Raw genomic sequence first — 22,731 nt, 5'->3', positions numbered from 1 at the left:
TCTATTTCCCGCTGTAATTTCTAGACCATATCCTGCCTACTGTTTGAAGGATTGTATATAACTCCCATCAGGGTCTTTTTTATCCTTGTGATTCTTTAAATATATCCACAACAGTTTTACCTCTTCCAATCCTCCTTTTAAAGATTTGATTTCATTTTTTACCAGCAGAGCCGCTCCTCCTCCTCTGCCTACCAGCCTGTCCGTTTGATTGTGTATCCTAACTGTAATCTTCTTTGAGCCAAGACTCAATGATGCCCACAACATCATACCTCCCAATTTCTAACTGCACTACAACTTCAACTACCTTATTCCTTATACTGTGTGCGTTTAAATATAGCACCTCCAGTCCTGCACTTAACACCCTTTCCAATTTTGCCCCCACATTACACTCCAACTCATCCCACTGACAGCAATTTTGCCCTGTCATCTGCCTGTCCTTCCTGACAGTCTCACTATACACTACCTCTGCTTGCAAACCAACATCCCTATCACTCCTGTTCCTATTCCCCTGATATTTCTTTAAATTCCCTAGCAAACCCGCACACAGGGATATTATCCCCCTTGGGTTCTGGTCCCGTTTGTACAGGTCATCTCTTTTGCAGAAGAGATCCCAATGGTCCACAAACATGAAACCCTGTCCCCTGCACCAGTCCCTCAGCTACACATTCAGCTGCCAAATCATTCTATTCTTACCCTCACTAGTGCGCGACACCAACGATCTAGAGATCGTTAACCCGGAGGTCCTGTTTTTCAACTTTCTACCTAGCTCTCTAAATTCTCTCTGTAGGACCTCCCATCTTTTCCTTCCTGTATCGTTGGTACCACTATGTACCAAGACATCTGGCTGCTTACCCTCGCCCTTTAGAATGTCATGGACACAATTCGAGACCTCCCTGACCCTAGCACTTAGGAGGCAACATACTATCTGGGTCTCGCAGACTCTCCTGTATACTCCTCTAACAACCACTACAGTGAATTCGTGGCTGTGGGATTGGAGCAGGGGGCAGGGATTCAAGTTTCTGGATCATTGGGACCTCTTCTGGGGCAGGCGTGACCTGTTCAAGAAGGACGGGTTACACTTGAATCCTGGGGGGACCAATATCCTAGCGGGGAGGTTTGCTAGGGCTACAGGGCAGACTTTAAATTAGTAAGATGGGGGGGCAGGAATCAATTTGAGGAAGCTATGGGAGAGGAGGTTAGTTCACCAGTAGAGCAAGTAAATAGACAGTGTGTGAGGGAGGAAAGGCAGGTGATGGAGAAGGGATGCGCTCAGCCCGAAGATGTAGGGGAGAAGAAAGAAAAGGATAATAAATTTGAATGCATTCTTAGGGATGAAAAGAGAGGAGGAGGTGGAGAGTATCTTAAATGTATCTATTTTAATGCTAGGAGCATTGTAAGAAAGGTGGATGAGCTTAAAGCGTGGATTGATACCTGGAATTATGATGTTGTAGCTATTAGTGAAACATGGTTGCAGAAAGGGTGTAATTGGCAACTAAATATTCCTAGATTTAGTTGCTTCAGGTATGATAGAGTAGGAGGGGCCAGAGGAGGAGGTGTTGCATTGCTTGTCCAAGAAAATCTTATGGCGGTGCTTTGGAAGGATAGATTAGAGAGCTGCTCTAGGGAGGCTATTTGGCTGGAATTGAGGAATGGGAAAGGTGTAGTAACACTGTTAGGAGTGTATTATAGGCCACATAATGGGGAGCGTGAGTTGGAAGAGCAAATGCGTAAGGAGATAGCAGATATTTGTAGTAAACACAAGGTGGTGATTGTGGGAGATTTTAATTTTCCACACGTAGACTGGAAAGCTCATTCTGTAAAAGGGCTGGATGGGTTAGAGTTTGTGAAATGTGTGCAGGATAGTTTTTTGCAACAATACATAGAAGTACCGACTAGAGATGGGGCATTTTTGGATCTCCTGTTAGGGAATGCGATAGGTCAGCTGACAGATGTATGTGTTGGGGAGCACTTTGGGTCCAGTGATCACAATAGCATTAGCTTCAATATAATTATGGAGAAGGACAGGATAGGACCTAGATTTGAGAATTTTGATTGGAGAAAGGCTAACTTTGAGGAGATGCGAAGGGATTTAGAGAGAGTGGATTGGGTCAAGTTGTTTTATGGGAAGGATGTAATAGAGAAATGGAGGTCATTTAAGGGTGAAATTATGAGGGTACAGAATCTTTATGTTCCTGTTAGGTTGAAAGGAAAGGTTAAAGGTTTGAGAGCACCATGGTTTTCAAGGGATATTAGAAATTTGGTTCGGAAAAAGAGGGATGTCTACAATAGATATAGGCAGCATGGAGTAAAGGAATTGCTCGAGGAGTATAAAGAATGTAAAAGGAATCTTAAGAAAGAGATTAGAAAAGCTAAAAGAAGATATGAGGTTGGTTTGGCAAATAAGGTGAAAGTAAATCTGAAAGGTTTCTACAGTTATATTAAAAGCAAGAGGATAGTAAGGGATAAAATTGGCCCCTTAGAGAATCAGAGTGGTCAGCTATGTGTGGAGCCGAGGGAGATGGGAGAGATTTTGAACGATTTCTTCTCTTCGGTATTCACTAAGGAGAAGGATATTGAATTGTGTAAGGTGTGGGAAACAAGTAAGGAAGTTATGGAACCTATGACAATTAAAGAGGTGGAAGTACTGGTGCTTTTAAGAAATTTAAAAGTGGATAAATCTCCGGGTCCTGACAGGATATTCCCCAGGACCTTGAGGGAAGTTTGTGTAGAAATAGCAGGAGCTCTGACGGAGATCTTTAAGATGTCATTAGAAACGAGGGTTATGCCGGAGGATTGGCGTATTGCTCATGTGGTTCCATTGTTTAAAAAGGGTTCTAGAAGTAAGCCTAGCAATTATAGACCTGTCAGTTTGACATCAGTGGTGGGTAAATTAATGGAAAGTATTCTTAAGAGATAGTATTAATAATTATCTGGATAGACAGGATCTGATTAGGAGTAGCCAGCATGGATTTGTGCGTGGAAGGTCATGTTTGACAAACCTTATTGAATTTTTTGAAGAAGTTACGAGGAATGTTGATGAGGGTAAGGCGATGGATGTAGTCTATATGGACTTCAGCAAAGCCTTTGAGAAAGTTCCACATGGAAGGTTAGATAAGAAGGTTCAGTCGTTAGTTATTAATGCTGGAGTAATAAAATGTACTCAACAGTGGCTAGATGGGAGATGCCAGAGAGTAGTGGTGGATAATTGTTTATCGGGATGGAGGCCGGTGACTAGCGGGGTGCCTCAGGGATCTGTTTTGGGCCCAATTTTGTTTGTAATATACATAAATGAACTGGATGATGGGGTGGTAAATTGGATTAGTAAGTATGCCGATGATTCTAAGGTAGGAGGTGTTAGGAATAATGAGGTGCGTTTTCAAAGCTTGCAGGGAGATTTATGCTGGTTAGAAGAATGGGCTGAATGTTGGCAGATGGAGTTTAATGCTGAGAAGTGTGAGGTTCTACATTTTGGCAGGAATAATCCAAATAGAACATACAGGGTAAATGGTAGGGCATTGAGAATGCAGAGGAACAGAGTATATGAATAACAGTGCATAGTTCCCTGAAGGTGGAGTCTCATGTAGATAGGGTGGTGAAGAAGGCTTTTGGAATGCTGGCCTTTATAAATCATTGCAAGCATTGAGTACAGAAGTTGGGATGTAATGTTAAAATTGTATAAATTGTATAAATTTGGAATATTGTGTACAGTTCTGGTCACCGAATTATAGGAAAGATATCAATAAATTAGAGTGCAGAGATGATTTACTAAGATGTTACCTGGGTTTCAGCACTTAAGTTACAGAGAAAGGTTGAACAAGTTAGGTCTCTATTCATTGGAGCATAGAAGGTTGAGGGGGGATTTGATCGAGGTATTTAAAATTTTGAGACTGATAGATAGAGTTGACGTGAATAGGCTGTTTCCCAGTCAGCACGGAACTTGATGTAGGACTGCCTTGGCGACTCCCATCTCCAGATTTTCCCCTTGGGGTTTAATCCCAAAGCCTTCCCCGTGAGTGGGTGTTGCTGCAAGGCAGCAGAGGTTTGAGATCTGTTTCCCTTCTCCGAGATGAGCTGCCATTCGCAGCTAATGAGCCCCATCTGCCCAAAGCAACGTGTTTTAAGGCACCAGTAACCCTCCTTTGCCCCTTCACCTGCCAGTAGAAACGGTTCCAGCGGGTTTAGTAGCTAAGCCACACATGAAGGCCAGGAGCTATCGGAGGTGCACATTGAGATCTTATCCCCATTACCACCCGCAGCTTATAACAGCCTTAAAGAACCAACTATCTCCCTGTAGCTCCTATCTATCATCTCCTCAGTTTTCCTTATGAGCTGAAGGTCGAGTTGCAGCTCCAGTTCTTTAACCCACTGGGTCACAGTGTGACACAGCACCAAAACACGACCTTCAACACAACCAGTCTGTGCCAACCAAGATGCCCATCCAACCTCACCCCACTTGTCCCAACTGATCCGATCCACGAACCTAAGTGACTTTTAAATGTTGTTCATGTACCTGCCTCAACCAAATGTTCATTTTTATCAAAACTTGAAATTCTTCTTCTCTGGGTAGCCATGAAACCATGAATGAAAAGAAATCGCGATCATCAACCCTCAAATCCCTCCTCCCACAGAAAACCCAGCAAAACAAATCAGGCACATCGACCCTCAAATCCCTCCTCCCACACAAAACCCAGCAAAACAAATCAGGCACATCGACCCTCAAATCCCTCCTCCCACACAAAACCCAGCAAAACAAATCAGGCACATCAACCCCCAAATCCCTCCTCCCACACAAAACCCAGCAAAACAAATCAGGCACGTAGACCCTCAAATCCCTCCTCCCACACAAAACCCAGCAAAACAAATCAGGCACGTCGACCCTCAAATCCCTCCTCCCACACAAAACCCAGCAAAACAAATCAGGCACATCGACCCTCAAATCCCTCCTTCCACACAAAAACCCAGCAAAACAAATCAGGCACATCGACCCCCAAATATCTCCTCCAACACAAAAACCAGCAAAACAAATCAGGCACATCGACCCCCAAATCCCTCCTCCCACACAAAACCCAGCAAAACAAATCAGGCACATCGACCCTCAAATCCCTCCTCCCACACAAAAACCCAGCAAAACAAATCAGGCACATCGACCCTCAAATCCCTCCTCCCACACAAAAAAAATAAACAAAAGAGAACAAACACATTCTCCTGCAGTTTGTTCCATATATGAACCACCCTCTGCACTCAGATCCCTTTTCAATTTTCCCCTCTTCCTTTAAAGCTGTGCCCTCTTCATTTAGACTCTCCTTCCTAAGATAAAAAAGTGTGGCTGCCCGTTTTATCAACACCCTCAGGAGATTATAACCTTCTATAAGGTCACCCGTCAGTCTGCTTCATTCCGGGAAACAGTCCCAGTCTGTCCAGCTTCTTGTAACTCAAACCCTCCTGTGAGAATCTGATCTTCAGATACACATCAATTGCCCTCCCCTGCCTGGCTCCACCTGACTCTCGTCCTTCACCCCTCCTTGGTCCACCAGTCCACACCTGGCACCTCTCTCCATATCTCTCCCAGCTATCTCCCCTCTCCACTCTCAGCCCTGATCTAAGGTGTCAACAGTAACCCCCCCCCCCCAACCCCAGCCTCCTGAGATCTCCCAGAGCGGACTGCAGGCTCACTCCCACAGGGAGGTGTGGGATTGGTGGGGATGGTGTGGGCCGGTAACAGGGGCACCAGGCAGAGGGGCTGAATGGCCTGCTTCAGCTCTGCATGCGAGGGTCTGTATCCTCCCCCTGTGATGTGTCTGCTTTTTGTTTTGTCAGGAGGTGAATCCAAATCCCCAGGCGCTCCAGTTGCACTGGCTCCCAGCAAGGAGGCAGATGACAAGGAGGCGGCGAAGGTGGAAGAGGAGGAGAGGTGGGATGACGAAGACTGGGGCAGCCTGGAGGTGGGTCTCCCTACGTCAGCTTCTGGAGGGTGGGGCTGAGGTTTTATTCCCAGTCAGGTGAGGGAGAGGGGCAGCAGATTCACCTCATTTTCCCCTTACATCCTCCCATTCTGGTTCACCGCAGGAGCCGGGGAAGTCCAAGGCGCCTGACGAGAAGGGAGACTGGGCCGGTGCTTCTGAGTGGTCACTGGGTCAGAGCAGCAGAACCAAGGCTGCCGTGGGCACGGTGGGTGCACAGGGAGCTCGGTGGGGAGGGAACACAGGCAGCAAGCAGACTCCTCCCTCCCTGCATTTCCGTCCATAATACTCCCCAATTCGTTCAGACAAATTTCCTCCCTCTCACTAAAGTTAAGCCCTCTTGTGTTATAGAACGGAGAACAGCACAGTGCAGGCCATTCGGCCCACAATCTTGTGCCGAATATTTAACCACAAAATCAAACTAAACCTTCCCTCCCACATAGCCCTCCATAATTCCCTTAAATGTACCTGCCTGTACTGGGCACCCAGCATTCTCTGTGTAAAAAGCACCCTCGTGTATTAGCCATTTCCGCCCTGGGAAAAAAGACTTTGGCTGTCCACTCAATCTATGCAGTTTATAAAGTGATGAGGGAAGATTCTTACTGTATACTCTAACTCTCCCCTAATAATTTGACACACCTCTATCAGGCTATCCCTCATATCCAAGGAAAACAAGACTTGGGTCATTATTTTGTCTACAGGTATGGTGCAGAACAGTTCCTTCTGGCCCTCTGAGCCACACCCAGAAACCCACCTATTTAACCCTAGCCTCATCAGAGGACAATTTACCCACTAACCCATTAGACCATAAAGCAGAGGAGCAGAATTAGGCCAGTCGATCCATCACGTCTGCTCCACAATTTCTACCTGGCTGATCCGTTTCCCTCTCAGCCCCATTCTTCCACCTTATCCCTGTAACCTTTCACACCCTGACTAATCAAGAACCCTAACACTCAGATGTCTTGACCTTCAAAACCACTTGTAGTAATAAATTTCACAGATTCACCACTCTAAAAAAGTTCCTGCTCATCTCCATTCTAAATGACACCCCTCTATTGTAAGCTGTGCCCTCTGGTCTTCTACCTCCTCCCACTATAAGAAGCATTTCTTCCACTTTCACTGTATCTAGGCCTTTCAACATTTGATAGGATCATCCTTCATTCTTCTAAATTTCATCGACTACAGACCCAGAGCCATCAAATGGTCTTCATACGATAAGCCTTTCAATCCCAGAATCATTTTCATGAACGTCCTTTGAACCCACTCCAATGTCAGCACATCCTTTCTGAGATAAGGGGACCGAAACTGTTCACAGTACTGCAAATGAGGCCTTACCTGCTAGTAGTCTTTCTTATTAACACCTTCTTGTCAAGCAGCCTCATTTGTAGCACCTTGTCAAAAGCCTTGTCAAAAGCTTGTCCAAGTACACGAGATGTACTGGTTCTCCTTTGTCTATCCTGCTTGTCATTTCTTCAGAGTTTTACAAATAAGTCAGGCAAGATTTTCCCTTAAGGAAACCATGCTGACTATGACTTATCATGTGCCTCTAAGTACCCCAAAACTTCATCCTTAACAATTGCTTCTTGAAAGATCATTACTATTGCCCCCACAGTCTCATTAGTTACCACTTCCAAAACCCTCAGTTGCACAGTTCCAGGTGTCAACTCAAGGTAGGTAAGACGCCTGGTCCAGGTGTTTTACCTACCTTCAGACATTTCAGCTTCCTAAGATACTGCTCAAGCCTTCAAATCCGGTTAATCACACAACTGTGGGTATTCTTCAAATTCTATTCGATCCAAGATCGGCACCAAACTGATTATCCCCTCTCTACCTGCATATTGAACACCCCCATGACCATCATAGCAGAGGCCTTTTCGTATGCTTTTTCTATCTCCCACTGTAATTTGTGTCCCACGTCCTGGCTACTGTTCAGAGGCCTCTATGCAACTCCCATCAGGGCCTTTTTACTCTTACGGTTGCTTAACTTGACCCACAACGATTCTACATCTTCCAATCCTGTGTCACCTCTTCATGCACACAGCTGTGCCCTGTTTTTTTTTGTCATGTAATGTCAAAACACTCCCTGCTCTAAATTACATACTCTTGCAAGTTTCTGATCCAGCTACATCAGCAAAGCACTCTGGGATTATACAGGTTCCATTTTGTCACATTAGAAATTACAAAAGTTATAAATTCTGAAAGACTTCAGGGTTACGGATATATTTCCAGAAGAAGTATCATTTCTAATCACCAGCAACTGTACCCTGCTGTTTAAAGTAAATTTATTATCAAGGTACATATATAACCATATAACCATATAACAATCACAGCATGGAAACAGGCCATCTTGGCCCTCCTAGTCCGTGCCGAACCCTTAATTTCACCTAGTCCCACCTACCCGCACTCAGCCCATAACCCTCCACTCCTTTCCTGTCCATATACCTATCCAATTTTACCTTAAATGACACAACTGAACTGGCCTCTACTACTTCTACAGGAAGCTCATTCCACACAGCTATCACTCTTTGAGTAAAGAAATACCCCCTCGTGTTTCCCTTAAACTTCTGCCCCCTAACTCTCAAATCATGTCCTCTAGTTTGAATCTCCCCTACTCTCAATGGAAACAGCCTGTTCACGTCAACTCTATCTATCAGTCTCAAAATTTTAAATACCTCGATCAAATCCCCCCTCAACCTTCTACGCTCCAATGAATAGAGACCTCACTTGTTCAACCTTTCTCTGTAACTTAATTGCTGAAACCCAGGTAACATCCTAGTAAATCGTCTCTGCACTCTCTCTAATTTATTGATATCTTTCATATAATTCGGTGACCAGAACTGCACACAATATTCCAAATTTGGCCTTACCAATGCCTTGTACAACTTTAGCATTACATCCCAACTTCTGTACTCAATGCTTTGATTTATAAAGGCCAGCGTTCCAAGAGCCCTCTTCACCACCCTATCTACATGAGACTCCACTTTCAGGGAACTATGCACAGTTATTCCTAGATCTCTCTGTTCCTCTGCATTCCTCAATGCCCTACCATTTACTCTGTATGTTCTATTTGGATTATTCCTGCCAAAATGTAGAACCTCACACTTCTCAGCATTAAACTCCATCTGCCAACGTTCAGCCCATTCTTCTAACCGGCATAAATCTCCCTGCAAGCTTTGAAAATCCACCTCATTATCCACAACACCTCCTACCTTAGTATCATCGGCATACTTACTAATCCAATTTACCACCCCATCATCCAGATCATTTATGTATATTACAAACAACATTGGGCCCAAAACAGATCCCTGAGGCACCCCGCTAGTCACCGGCCTCCATCCCGATAAACAATTATCCACCACTACTCTCTGGCATCTCCCATCTAGCCACTGTTGAATACATTTTATTACTCCAGCATTAATACCTAACGACTGAACCTTCTTAACTAACCTTACATGTGGAACTTTGTCAAAGGCTTTGCTGAAGTCCATATAGACTACATCCACTGCCTTACCCTCATCAACATTCCTAGTAACTTCTTCAAAAAATTCAATAAGGTTTGTCAAACATGACCTTCCACGCACAAATCCATGCTGGCTACTTCTAATCAGATCCCGTCTATCCAGATAATTATAAATACTATCTCTAAGAATACTTTCCATTAATTTACCCACCACTGATGTCAAACTGATAGGTCTATAATTGCTAGGCTTCCTTCTAGAACCCTTTTTAAACAATGGAACCACATGAGCAATACGCTAATCCTCCGGCACAATCCCCGTTTCTAATGACATATTAAAGATCTCCGTCAGAGCTCCTGCTATTTCTACACAAACTTCCTTCAAGGTCCTGGGGAATATCCTGTCAGGACCCAGAGATTTATCCACTTTTAAATTTCTTAAAAGCGCCAGTACCTCCACCTCTTTAATTGTCATAGGTTCCATAACTTCCTTACTTGTTTCCCACACCTTACACAATTCAATATCCTTCTCCTTAGTGAATACCGAAGAGAAGAAATCATTCAAAATCTCTCCCATCTCCTTCGGTTCCACACATAGCTGACCACCCTGATTCTCTAAGGGGCCAATTTTATTCCTCACTATCCTCTTGCTTTTAATATAACTGTAGAAACCTTTCGGATTTACTTTCACCTTATTTGCCAAACCAACCTCGTATCTTCTTTTAGCTTTTCTAATCTCTTTCTTAAGATTCCTTTTACATTCTTTATATTCCTCGAGCAATTCCTTTACTCCATGCTGCCTATATCTATTGTAGACATCCCTCTTTTTTTGAACCAAATTTCTAATATCCCTTGAAAACCATGGTGCTCTCAAACCTTTAACCTTTCCTTTCAACCTAACAGGAACATAAAGATTCTGTACCCTCATAATTTCACCCTTAAATGACCTCCATTTCTCTATTACATCCTTCCCATAAAACAACTTGACCCAATCCACTCTCTCTAAATCCTTTCGCATCCCCTCAAAGTTAGCCTTTCTCCAATCAAAAATCTCAACTCTAGGTCCAGTCCTGTCCTTCTCCATAATTATATTGAAGCTAATGCTATTGTGATCACTGGACCCGAAGTGCTCCCCAGCACATACATCTGTCAGCTGACCTATCGCATTCCCTAACAGGAGATCCAACACTGCCCCATCTCTAGTCGGTACTTCTATGTATTGTTGCAAAAAACTATCCTGCACACATTTCACAAATTCTAAACCATCCAGCCCTTTTACAGAATGAGCTTCCCAGTCTACGTGTGGAAAATTAAAATCTCCCACAATCACCACCTTGTGTTTACTACAAATATCTGCTCTCTCCTTATGCATTTGCTCTTCCAACTCACGCTCCCCATTAGGTGGCCTATAATACACTCCTAACAGTGTTACTACACCTTTCCCATTCCTCAATTCCACCCAAATAACCTCCCCAGAGGAGCTCTCTAATCTATCCTTCCAAAGCACCGTCATAAGATTTTCTTGGACAAGCAATGCAACACCTCCTCCTCTGGCCTCTCCTACTCTATCACACCTGAAGCAACTAAATCTAGGAATATTTAGTTGCCAATCACACCCTTTCTGCAACCATGTTTCACTAATAGCTACAACATCATAATTCCAGGTATCAATCCACGCTTTAAGCTCATCCACCTTTCTTACAATGCTCCTAGCATTAAAATAGATACATTTAAGATACTCTCCACCTCCTCCTCTCTTTTCATCCCTAAGAATGCATTCAAATTTATTATCCTTTTCTTTCTTCTCCCCTACATCTTCGGGCTGAGCGCATCCCTTCTCCATCACCTGCCTTTCCTCCCTCACACACTGCCTATTTACTTGCTCCACTGGTGAACTAACCTCCTCTCCCATAGCCTCCTCAAATAGTCTCCCGCCCACCCATTTTACTAGTTTAAAGTCCGCCCTGTAGCCCTAGCAAACCTCCCCGCTAGGATATTGGTCCCCCCACGATTCAAGTGTAACCCGTCCTTCTTGAACAGGTCACTCCTGCCCCAGAAGAGGTCCCAATGATCCAGAAACTTGAATCCCTGCTCCCTGCTCCAATCCCACAGCCACGCATTCATCCTCCACCTAATTCTATTCCTACTCTCACTGTCGCGTGGCACAGGCAGTAATCCCGAGATTACTACCTTTGCGGTCCTTCTTCTTAACTGCCTTCCTAACTCTCATTTCAGGACCTCTTCCCCTTTCCTTCCTATGTCATTGGTACCTACATGTACCACGACCTCTGGCTCTTCACCCTCCCACTTCAGGATATCTTGGACGCGATCAGAAACGTCCCAAACCCTGGCACCAGGGAGGCAAATTACCATCCGGGACTCCCGGTCACCTCCACAGAAACGCCTGTCTGAGCCCCTGACTATTGAGTCCCCTATAACTATCGACCTCTTTCTTCTAACCCTACCCTTCTGAGCTACAAGGCCGTCCTCAGTGCCGGAGGCTCGGCTACTGTCACTCCCACCAGGTAGGCTGTCCCCCCCCAACAGTACTCAAACGAGTACTTATTGTCAAGGGGTACAGCCACTGGGGTACTCTCTAGTACCTACCTCTTCCCCTTCCTGACTGTAACCCACCTATCTGCCTCCCGTGGTCCCGGAGTGACCACCTGCCTGTAACTCCTCTCTATCACCTCCTCACTCTCCCTGACCAGGCGAAGGTCATCGAGCTGCAGCTCCAGTTCCCTAACTTGGTCCCTCAGGAGCTGCAGTTCGGCGCACCTGGCGCAGATGTGGACGTCCGGGAGGCTCGGAGACTCCAGGATCTCCCACATCCGACACCGAGAACAACAAGCTGCCCTCACACTCATACCTCCCAAATAACTGAAAATACAAGAACTAAAGATAAGCCTACTGTGCCCTCTTCCGCCTAAGCCCTCTGAGCCCAAGCCCTACACTCTGCGCCCGGCTCACTCCGCTGCCCACAAACGAAGCTGCCCGTTTCTTAAGGCGGCGTTCTTTATATATCTTCCCTCCTTCCCGGGCCTCCTTCACGCGCCTGCGCAGTCCCACCTCTCAGAACTCCGATCTGAGAAGCAATTGGACAATCTGAAAATGGCCGCCGCCGCACTTCCTCTCAAGCCTCGCTGTCCTTTTCCAAAAGATGTCACCATATACAACCCCAAGGTTAATTTTCTTGCAGGCATTTGCAGTAAATACAAAGAAACACAATAAAATCAGTGAAACAAAACACACACAACAGGACGGGCAAATAACCAGTGTGCAAAAGACAACCAAATGCACAAATATGGAAAAAACACAAAATAATGTTGAGAAATGATTAAAAAAGAAATATCAAGAACGAGATGAAGATTCCTTCAAAGTGACTGCGTAGTTCAGTGTTGGGGAGAGTAGAGTTGAGTAAAGTGTGTGTTAGAAATGGAAATCTCTCCTCTCAGTGAGTTACACTTGCGGCCAAGTTGGAGACAAGTTGGTTACTCTTGGGTTACCATTTGCAGAGTGCCGCCGCATCTGGGGCCAGAGCGACGAATCCTGCTACCTCTGAGTGGGACGCAGCAGACTGGAATGTGAATGGGGGCTGGACGTCCACGGCCGCAGTACCACATGGACAGGGCTCTGGAGAAGACAGCTGGACCACCGAGTGGGGCAACGACATGGCAGCGGGTACTGGCCAGAAGGCCAAAGGTTCCTCCTCGAGTTGGCGGGATACCCGGCTGGCCAGTGAGTATAACTGGGATGGAACAGGCAGTGGGAGAAGGCAGGACGACTTCACCACCATCACTCAAGCAACTGCTGCTGGTCAGGTGAATGAAATGTGTAATCTTGATCTTCCTCTTGCCATCCTCCCCCTCTTACCCTCCCTCATCAAATTTCCCCTTTAAACCCACTGCCAATTTGCCTCCTGTCCTGAGCACATTTTGGCAGGTGGCATGGTTGCATAACACTTTACAGTGCCAACGAGAGGGGTTCAATTCCTGCTGCAGTCTTAAGTATGGAGTTTGTATATTTCTGCTGTGACCATGCGGGTTTCCTCCTGGTGCTCTGGTTTCCTCTCGCATTCCAAAAGCATACAGGTTAGGGTTAGTAACGCTATGGTGGCAGTGGAAGTGTGACACTTGTGGGCTGTCACCAGCACATCCTGTAAAGTAGGGAAGTGTAGACTTTACAATCTAAAAATGAGGTCACAGGAAAAGACCTTCGTCCATATTGTCCATCCTAGTCATAGAGTCATGGAAGTCTACAGCACAGAAAGAGGTCCTTGCTGTTATTCTGCCTTGTCCCATCGACCTGCAGCCAGACCATAGCCCTCCATACTCCTCCCATCCATGTACCTATCCAAACTTCTCTTAAACATTGAAATCAAACCCACATCCACCACTTCCACCGGAAGCTCATTCCACACACTCACCACCCTCTGAGTGAAGAAGTTCTCCCTCATGTTCCCCTTAAACTTTTCAACTTTCACCTTTAACTGATGATCTCTGGTTGTAATCCATCCAACCTCAGTGGAAAAAGCCTGCTTGTGTTTACCTTGTCTATACCCCTCATAATTTTAAATAGCTCTATCAAATCTCCCCTCATTCTTCTACACTGCGGTGAGTAAAGTCCTAACCTATTCAACCTTTCCCTATAACTCAGGTCCTCAAGCTCCTTGTAAATTTTCTCTTAACTCTTTCAATCTTTATTGATACTTTTCTTCTAGGTAGGTGAGTAGCATTGCACATAATAGTCCAAATTACCCCACCAAATAACCCAGTAAGAAGGATTTCAATTAAATATTGGACACAAAACTGCTCACAATACTCCAAGTACAGCCTCAGCTTTACTTCCTGGCTTTTATTTCCTAGTCTCCAAGAGAAGATGTGTTGGCATGGAATGGGTCAAGGGGAAGTTCACAAAAATTAACCTGGCAATGAAAGGGTTAACATATGAGGAGCATTTGATGGCCCTGGGCCTGTAATCACTGAAGTTTAGAAGAATGAGGGGGGAATCTCATTGAAACCTATTGAATATTGTAAGGCCTAGATCAGGGGTCGGCAACGTTTACCATTGAAAGAGCCAATATGGACCCATTTCCCACAGAAAAGAAAACACTGGGAGCCACAAAATGAAATAACACTGCATACAACGGGTTTTTTTTGCCTTTATGCTATGTATAAACAAACTATAATGTGTTGCATTTATGAAATTGATGAACTCCTGCAGAGAAAACAAAATTACATTTCTGCATGCAACAAAAACATTTTGAACTCCGAAAAAAAGACGTTGGGTTGAAGGTTACTCCGTAGGTAGCCTACCTTGGATCGAAGAATTAAAAGAATGCGCGCACTGGCGGGTGTCAGGCATTGGCAGTTGTGGTGTATATTAATAGCGATAAAAAAACACGTTGTAGCGGTGTGCTACACGCAGCGCTAAAATAAAGACTGCAGTCAAAGGTAACTTTATTCGAACTAAACAGCCTTGCTTTAAAGCCTCCCTCAACCCGTCCCCGCGGGCGCGGATGCTCCAAAAGACACGTACTCACAAACCCCCATAGGCTATCTCCCTTAGCCGGAACGGTGGCTAATTGTGAGTCGGTTCGGATGTGCCAGGAAACGGTGTCTCCGCAAAGTTTTCAGATTCTACAAGATCACCATAATCTTCAAATTTCGAATTACATTTCAAAAGCTAACAAACCACGGGGAGCCACATCACAGAGATCAAAGAGCTGCATGTGGCTCTGGAGCCGCAGGTTGCCGACCTCTGGCCTAGATAGAGTGGACATGGAGAGGATGTTTCCTATAGTAGAGGAGTTTAGGACCAGAGAGGACAGCCATAGAATAAAAGGTTGTCCCTTCAGAGCAGAGATGGGCCCAACATATCGATGCAGATATTAGAAGTTTGAGGAGATCTGGTGTGTCAGCAAAGTCACTCTCAAATTTCTATAGATGTACAATAGAGAGCGTTCTAACTGCTACTCAGTGTCTAATATGGGAGGCCGGGGGCAGGGCTACTGTACAGTATCGAAATAAGCCGTAGAAAGTTGTAAACTGGATCAGCTCCATCATGGACACGTAGTATCCAGGGCATCTTCAAAGGATGATGCCTCTAAAAGGCGGCATCCTCCATAGTATAGAGAACTGGACACAGACAAATGGTCAGAGTGATGGTGGTGGGAGAAGAGAATGGAGAATTAGCTGAAAGGAGTGCGAGCTGGATTTCTACAGAGCAATACGTACAAAATGCTACAGGTCAGGAAGCAGTTATGGAGAGGAATAAACCATTGACGTTTTGGGCCTAGACCCTTCATCAGGCAACAGGACTGGAAAGGAATGGGGAAGACGCCAAAATAAAACGGAGGGGACGAGGGGATGGAGGCCAGCTAGAAGATGATTGGTGAAGCCAGGTGGGGAGGAACGGTCAAGGGCTGGAGTGGAAGGAATATGATTACAGAGGAGAGTGGACTTTAGGAGAAAGGGAAGGCAGAGGGGCAGCAGAGGTGATAGGCTTTTGTCTATCTTGTCCATCCTAATCATAGAAGTCATGTGAAGTCAGCTGAAAAGAGGTAAAAGGCCTGAGTGGGGAACAGTGGAAGAGGGAAGGGAAATGCAACTTTTTTTTAACCAAAAGGAGGGATGTTTATGCCATCAGTTGGAGGCTACCGAGACAAATATAAGATGCTGCTCCTGCACTCTGAGGATGGCTATGGGCCGACATACAGTAACAGAAATGGGGATAGGAATCAGGTGTACTGACTGGTTCAGTCACTGTCTGGTGTGGAGGAGCCAGTGCAGAAAGTTGTAAATTTAGTCAGTTCCATCATGGGTACTAGCCTCCATAGTATCCAGGACATCTTCAAACAGCAACAGATATACAGTGCCTATAAAAAGTATTCACCCCCACCCCCCCCGGACGTGCTCATGTTTTATTGTTTTACAGCATTGAATCCCAGTGGATTTAATTTGGCTTTTTTGACACTGATCAACAGAAAAAGACTATTTTGTATCAAAGTGAAAACAGATCTCTACAAAGTGATCTAAAATAATTACAAATATAAACCACAATATAATTGATTGCATAAGTATTCACCCCCTTTAATATGACACACCAAATCATCACTGGTGCAGCCAATTAGCTTTAGCAGTCAAATACTTAGTTAAATGGAGCTTCAGTCAATTGATTGTAGTAAAAATACACCAATATCTGGAAAGTCCAACTCCTGGCAAAAACTACAGCATTAAGACCAAAGAACAATATATGCAACTCCACGAAAAGGTTATTGAAAAGCACAAGTCAGGAGATGGATAAAAGAAAAATTCCAAGTCACTGAATATCCCTTGGAGTACGGTTAAGTCAATCACCAAGAAATGAAAAGAATATGGCAGAGCAGTAAATCTGCCTAGACCAGGCTGTCCTCAAAAACTGAGCGACTGTGCAAGAAGGGGACTAGTGAGGGAGGCCACCAAGAGACCTTTGACAGCTCTGGAGGAGTTGTAAGCTTCAGTGGCTGAGACTGTGCAAACAACAGTTTTATGGAGAATGACAAAGAGAAAGCCCCTGTTGAAAAAGACTCAATGAAGTCCCAGCTGGAGTTTACCAGAAGGCATGTGGGAGACTCCAAAGTCAGCTGGAAGAAGGTTCTATGGTCTGATGAAACCAAAATTGAGCTTTTTGGCCATTAGACTAAACACTCTGCTTGGTGTAAGCTAAACACTGCACATCACCTAAAACACACCATCCCTACCGTGAAGCACGGTGGTGACTGCATCATGCTGGGGGAATGCTTCACTGCAGCAGGCCCTGGAAGGCTTGTGAAGGTAGAGGGTAGAGTGAATGGAGCAAAATACAGGGAAATCCTGGAGGAAAACCTGATACCGTCTGCAGGAGACCTGCAACTTGGGAGGAGGTTTTGTTTTCCAGGAAGACAATGACCCCAAGCATAAAACCAAAGCTAAACAGGAATGGCTTAAAACACCAAAGTTAATCCAACTGAGAATTTGTGGCTGAACTTGAAAAGAACTGTTCATTCACAAACCCCATGCATTCTTGAGCAGTTCTGTAAGTTAGAATGGGGAAAAATTGCAGTGTCCAGATGTGCAAAGCTGATAGAGACCTATCCACACAGACTCAAGGCTGTAATTGCTGCCAAAGGTGCATCTACTAAATACAGACTAGAATGGAGTGAATACTTAAGCAATCAATTATTTTGTGTTTAATGATTGTAATAAATTTAGACCAATTTCTAGAAATTTGTTTTCATTTTGACTCAAAAGAATATTTTTTTGTTGAGCAATGTTGGGGGAAAAAAGCCAAATTAAATCCACAAAAAACAATAAAACATGAAAACTTCCTAGACACAGCACAGTACAGGCCCTTTGGCCCTCAATGTTGAGCTGACCCATATATCCCTTTAAAAAAAGTACTAAACTCACACTACCCCATAACCCTCTATTTTTCTTTCATCCATGTGCCTGTCCAAGAGGCTCTTACTATCTTTCCTTTAGATTAGTCCTGACGAAGGGTCTCGGCCCGAAACGTCGACAGCGCTTCTCCCTATAGATGCTGCCTGGCCTGCTGTGTTCCACCAGCATTTTGTGTGTGTTGTTGTTTGAATTTCCAGCATCTGCAGATTTCCTCGTGTTTGCTCTTTAAATTCTACTGCGAAGCCTCTGTCAGTGATGCCTGCACTGAAGAAGTTTAAATCTTCTCTTCAACGGGAGTTCAGTGAAACCCTCCCTCGCTGCTCCCCATCTATAATTCCTTTGGCCCTTCAACTTTTCGTTCATATTTTGACCCAGACCCGCTATTACAGCCATATATCCTTCCTTGGAATGTGTCTCCGCTACTAACTGACTCCAGTTGGCTTCAGAATCAGTTTTCGAGCTTCTCAATTTGGACCTTCTGAGGATCCCAGGTACTCACGTTTAATTTGCCTCCCGTTGTTTCTCCCGTCGAGCTCTGAGGGCGACACTCTCCACCATGAGAAGGTACCTGGCGTCCCTATCACAATCCCTTCCACACCTCCGGGACACCTTTTTCTCCGTTTGCAATGGACCTGTCCGTTATTTCATCCTCCATGCGTGCAATCACCACTTCTTTGACTTCATCACGTCCTGCAAGGATCGCAAGATCTTCCATCTGCAGACCCCAGAGCATGGACTTCGTATCGCGTCCCTGGGCCCGGCCGTCGATCTCGGCTGCCCCAGCTACCCAGGGCATATTGAAAACCCGGATTCCAGCACCATCACTGCGTGTTCCAATGGCCATGGATTGGCCTCGGCCGTTGATCTCAGCTGCCCCAGCAACCCAGGGCATATTGAAAACCCGGACTCCAGCACCATCACCGCGTGTTCCAACGACCATGGATTGGCCTCGGCCGTCGATCTTGGCTGCCCCAGCAACCCAGGGCATATTGAAAACCCGGACTCCAGCACCATCAACGCGGGTTCCAACGACCAGGGACAGCTTCAGAGTAATTGCGCAACCACCGACTGCGACTCCAGCCTTGAACTCCAGGCCGGGTCTTCACGTGCTGCGATTGTGACTCACGTCTCCCGTTCCCCCACCACCACTCTGCAGTCCCCTCTCCCTCAGATCCCATCGTCAGCTCCTGGGCCCTCAGAGGCTCCATCTTCCTCTCACCCCAACCCTTCCCTCTCCATTGACACTACTAGCCTCCCTTCCCCCACCGATCCCATCTCTCATCCGTGCCAGGTCTTTACCATTCCCTCCGACCTTCAACTCTCTAAGGCAGAGCGCTGTGTCCTCAGTAAGGGCCTCAGCTTTGTCCCCCTTCGCCCACACCTTAGCGAGTTCCGCGTACGTCATGACGCTGAACTCTTCTTCCACCGGCTCCGTCTCCGAGCTTACTTCTTTGACAAGGACTCTCCTACCCCCAACGATGACCCCTTTGCCTGTCTTCAATCCTCCTCCTCTTCATGGACACCCCGCTCTGGTCTTCTGCCTGCTCTGGATCTCTTTATTGGTAGTTGCTGATGGGACATCAACCGTCTTGACATCACCACACCCTGTTCCAATTCCAACCTCACTCCTTCTGAATGCTTTGCTCTCTGCTCCCTCCACACCAATCCCAACCTCGCTATAAAACCTGCTGATAAGGGGGGAGCTGTTGTTGTCTGGTGTACTGACCTCTACCTGGCCAAGGCACAGTGACAACTCTCTGATACCTCTTCTTATTTACCCCTTGATCATGACCCCACTAAGGAGCACCAGGCCATCGTCTCCTATACCATCATCCACCTTATCAGCTCTGGGGATCTCCCATCCACTGCCACCAACGTCTTAGTTCCCACACCCTGCACTTCCTGTTGCTACCTCCTACCCAAGATCCACAAACTTGCCTGTCCAGGTAGACCTATTGTCTTAGCTTGCTCCTGCCCCACTGAACTCATTTCTGCATGCCTTGACACTGTCTTATCCCCCTTTGTTCAATCTCTTCCCACCTATGTTCGTGACACTGCTCATGCTTTGAATTTTTTCAATGATTTCAATAAGTTCCCTGGCCCCCACCATCTTATTTTCACCATGGACGTCCAGTCCCTATATACCTCCATCCCCCACCGAGATGGTCTCGAAGTTCTTTGCTTTTTTTTTTGGATTCCAGACCTAACCAATTTCCCTCTACCACCACTCTCCTCTGTCTAGCGGAATTAGTTCTTACTGTCAATAATTTCTCCTTTGGCTCCTCCCACTTCCTCCAAACCAAGGGTGTAGCCGTGGGCACCCATATGGGTCCCAGTTATGCCTGCCTTTTTGTTGGCTTTGTGGAACAGTCCATGTTCCAAGTCTATACGAGTATCCACCCCCTCTCTTCCTTTGCTACATCGACGACTGCATTGGTGCTGCCTCTTGCACGCATGCTGAGCTCGTCGACTTCATTAACTTTGCCTCCAATTTACACCCTGCCCTCAAATTTACCTGGTCCATTTCCGACACCTCCCTCCCCTTTCTTATCTTTCTGTCTCTATCTCTGGAGACGGCCTATGTACTATAAGCCTACAGACTCTCACAGCTACCTGGACTATTCCTCTTCCCACCCTGTCTCTTGCAAAAATGCTACCCCCTTCTCACAATTCCTCCGTCTCCGCCACATCTGCTCTCAGGATGAGGCTTTTCACTCCAGGACGAAGGAGGTGTTTTCCTTTTTTAAATAAAGGGGCTTCCCTTCATCCACCATCAACTCTGCTCTCAAACGCATCTCTCCCATTTCCCACACATTTGCCCTCACCCCACTCGGGATAGGGTTCCCCTTGTCCTTTCCTACCACCCCACCAGCCTCCAGGTCCAATGTAAAATTCTCCGTAACTTCCGCCACCTCCAACGGGATCCCACTACCAAACACATTCCCCCCCCCCCCCCCCCCCGCTTTTCGCAGGGATCGCTCCCTACGCGACTCCCTTGTCCACTCGTCCCCCCTATCCCTTTCCACTGATCTTCCTCCTGGCACTTATCCTTGTAAATGGAACAAGTGCTACACCTGCCTTTACCTTCTTCCCTCACCACCATTCAGGGCCCCAGACAGTCCTTCCAGATGAGGCGACACTTCACCTGTGAGTCGGCTGGTATGGTATACTGCATCCGGTGCTCCCGGTGAGGCCTTTTATATATTGGTGAGACCCATCACAGACTGGGAGACCGTTTCGCTGAACACCTATGCTCGGTCCGCCAGAAAAAGCAGGATCTCCCAGTGGCCACACATTTTAATTCCACATCCCATTCCCATTCTGATATGTCTATCCATGGCCTCCTCTACTGTCAAAATGAATCCAAACTCAGGTTGGAGGATGAACATTGACTTCTCTAACTTCCATTAATGCTCCTCCTCCCCTTCTCACCCCATCCCTGACATATTTAGTTGTTTGCCTGTTCTCCATCTCCCTCTGGTGTTCCCCGCCCCTCCTTTCTTTCTCCTGAGCCCTCCCGTCCCATGATCCTTTCCCTTATCCTGCTCTGTATCACTTTCACCAATCACCTTTCCAGCTCTTAGCTTCATCCCACCCCCTCCGGTCTTCTTCCATCATTTTGCATTTCCCTCTCCCCCCACTACTTACAAATCTCTTACTATCTTTCCTTTCAGTTAGTCCTGACAAAGGGTCTCAGCCCGAAACGTCAACAGCGCTTCTCCCTGTAGATGCTGCCTGGCCTGCTGTGTTCCACCAGCATTTTGTGTGTGTTGTTGTTAAAATACCCTTTTATGTTTTAGCCTCCACCACCATCACTGGCAAGTCATTCCAGGCATCCACAACCCTCTGTGTGGGAAAAAAAACCTTACCCCTGAACCCCTAATGTCTCCTCCAAACTTCCCTCCCTTAACTTTGTACATATGCCCTCTGCTATTCGTGCCCTGGGAAACAGGTACTGGTTATCCACCCTATCTAAACCTCTCATAATCTTGTAGATCTCTATCAAATCTGGGTGCACTTTTTACAGGTGTAATCATCAGAGACAATTGTGCTGTCCCTGACTTCCCACATCCTACAATCGGGGGGTGGTGGGGAGATGAATACTTCCTGTAGGCCCTGTATGTGTATATTATTAATACAGTTTTTATTGTGTATTACAATGTACTGGTGCCAGATAAAAACAAATTTCACGATATATGCCAGTGATATTAAACCTGATTTGATATCTGCCATGATAGAATGGTGGAACCCAGTAGGCTGAATGGCCTAATTCTGCTCCTGTGTCTTATGGTTAGTGATTCAATTGGATGGAAAGTGCTGGACATATTAATGGCATGTTTACTGTTGACGCAGAACAAGGTACTGTAGCTGAGTTAACCAAATGGACAAAATGAAATAAGGAGGTTACCCCCAAACCAACTCCTCCAACACCAGGAGCTTGCTGCTGCATTGGCATTGTGGTCTTTCTGAATGACTTTGTAACACACTTTGGGCCAACCTAGTTTTTAATGCATCCCGAATTTGTCTTCTCAGAAAGCCGAGGACAGTTGGAGCACCGATATTGCTGGCAACTGGGACACAGAGGGAAACTGGGAGTCCGTTGACTTGGATCAAGGTCAGTTCACTACCTCTCTGGTGCCAGATCTCCAACCAAAACATCAAAAGTTTTCTCGTGCACTGAGTTCCTCCGGCAGATTCTTGTTCTAGATTCCAGTGTCTGGTGTCTCTTGTGTAACAAGCATCAGAGGCGCAGAGAGAAACTGTAATTACCAACAGTACTTGGATTGTCAAAAGTAACAAGTATGTGAATTTGTACACTAGCTACCCGTGTGCACACCCACTAGAATTCCCTTACTTTCCTGAATAGTGAAAGAATAGAGAAAAGGTAATACCC

General features: G+C 45.9%; 1 protein-coding gene across 2 annotated transcripts in view; it reads left to right on the top strand.

The window, feature by feature from the left end:
• The window catches only part of scyl1 (SCY1-like, kinase-like 1), a 137,516-nt gene that overhangs the window by 107,406 nt on the left and 7,379 nt on the right, over nt 1–22,731 (top strand). Inside the window, exons 14-17 of one of the 2 annotated variants that reach the window (XM_059955446.1) lie at nt 5,818–5,942; nt 6,067–6,168; nt 12,933–13,238; nt 22,371–22,452. In XM_059955446.1, coding sequence (XP_059811429.1) covers nt 5,818–5,942; nt 6,067–6,168; nt 12,933–13,238; nt 22,371–22,452 — 615 coding nt within the window. The remainder of the gene's footprint in view (nt 1–5,817; nt 5,943–6,066; nt 6,169–12,932; nt 13,239–22,370; nt 22,453–22,731) is intronic. The other variant, XM_059955448.1, reaches the window with a different exon arrangement.

This window comes from Hypanus sabinus, chromosome 31 (assembly GCF_030144855.1).
Source record: "Hypanus sabinus isolate sHypSab1 chromosome 31, sHypSab1.hap1, whole genome shotgun sequence".
NCBI classification, from domain to species: Eukaryota; Metazoa; Chordata; class Chondrichthyes; order Myliobatiformes; family Dasyatidae; genus Hypanus; species Hypanus sabinus.
This window is presented reverse-complemented; position numbering and strand designations above follow the sequence as displayed.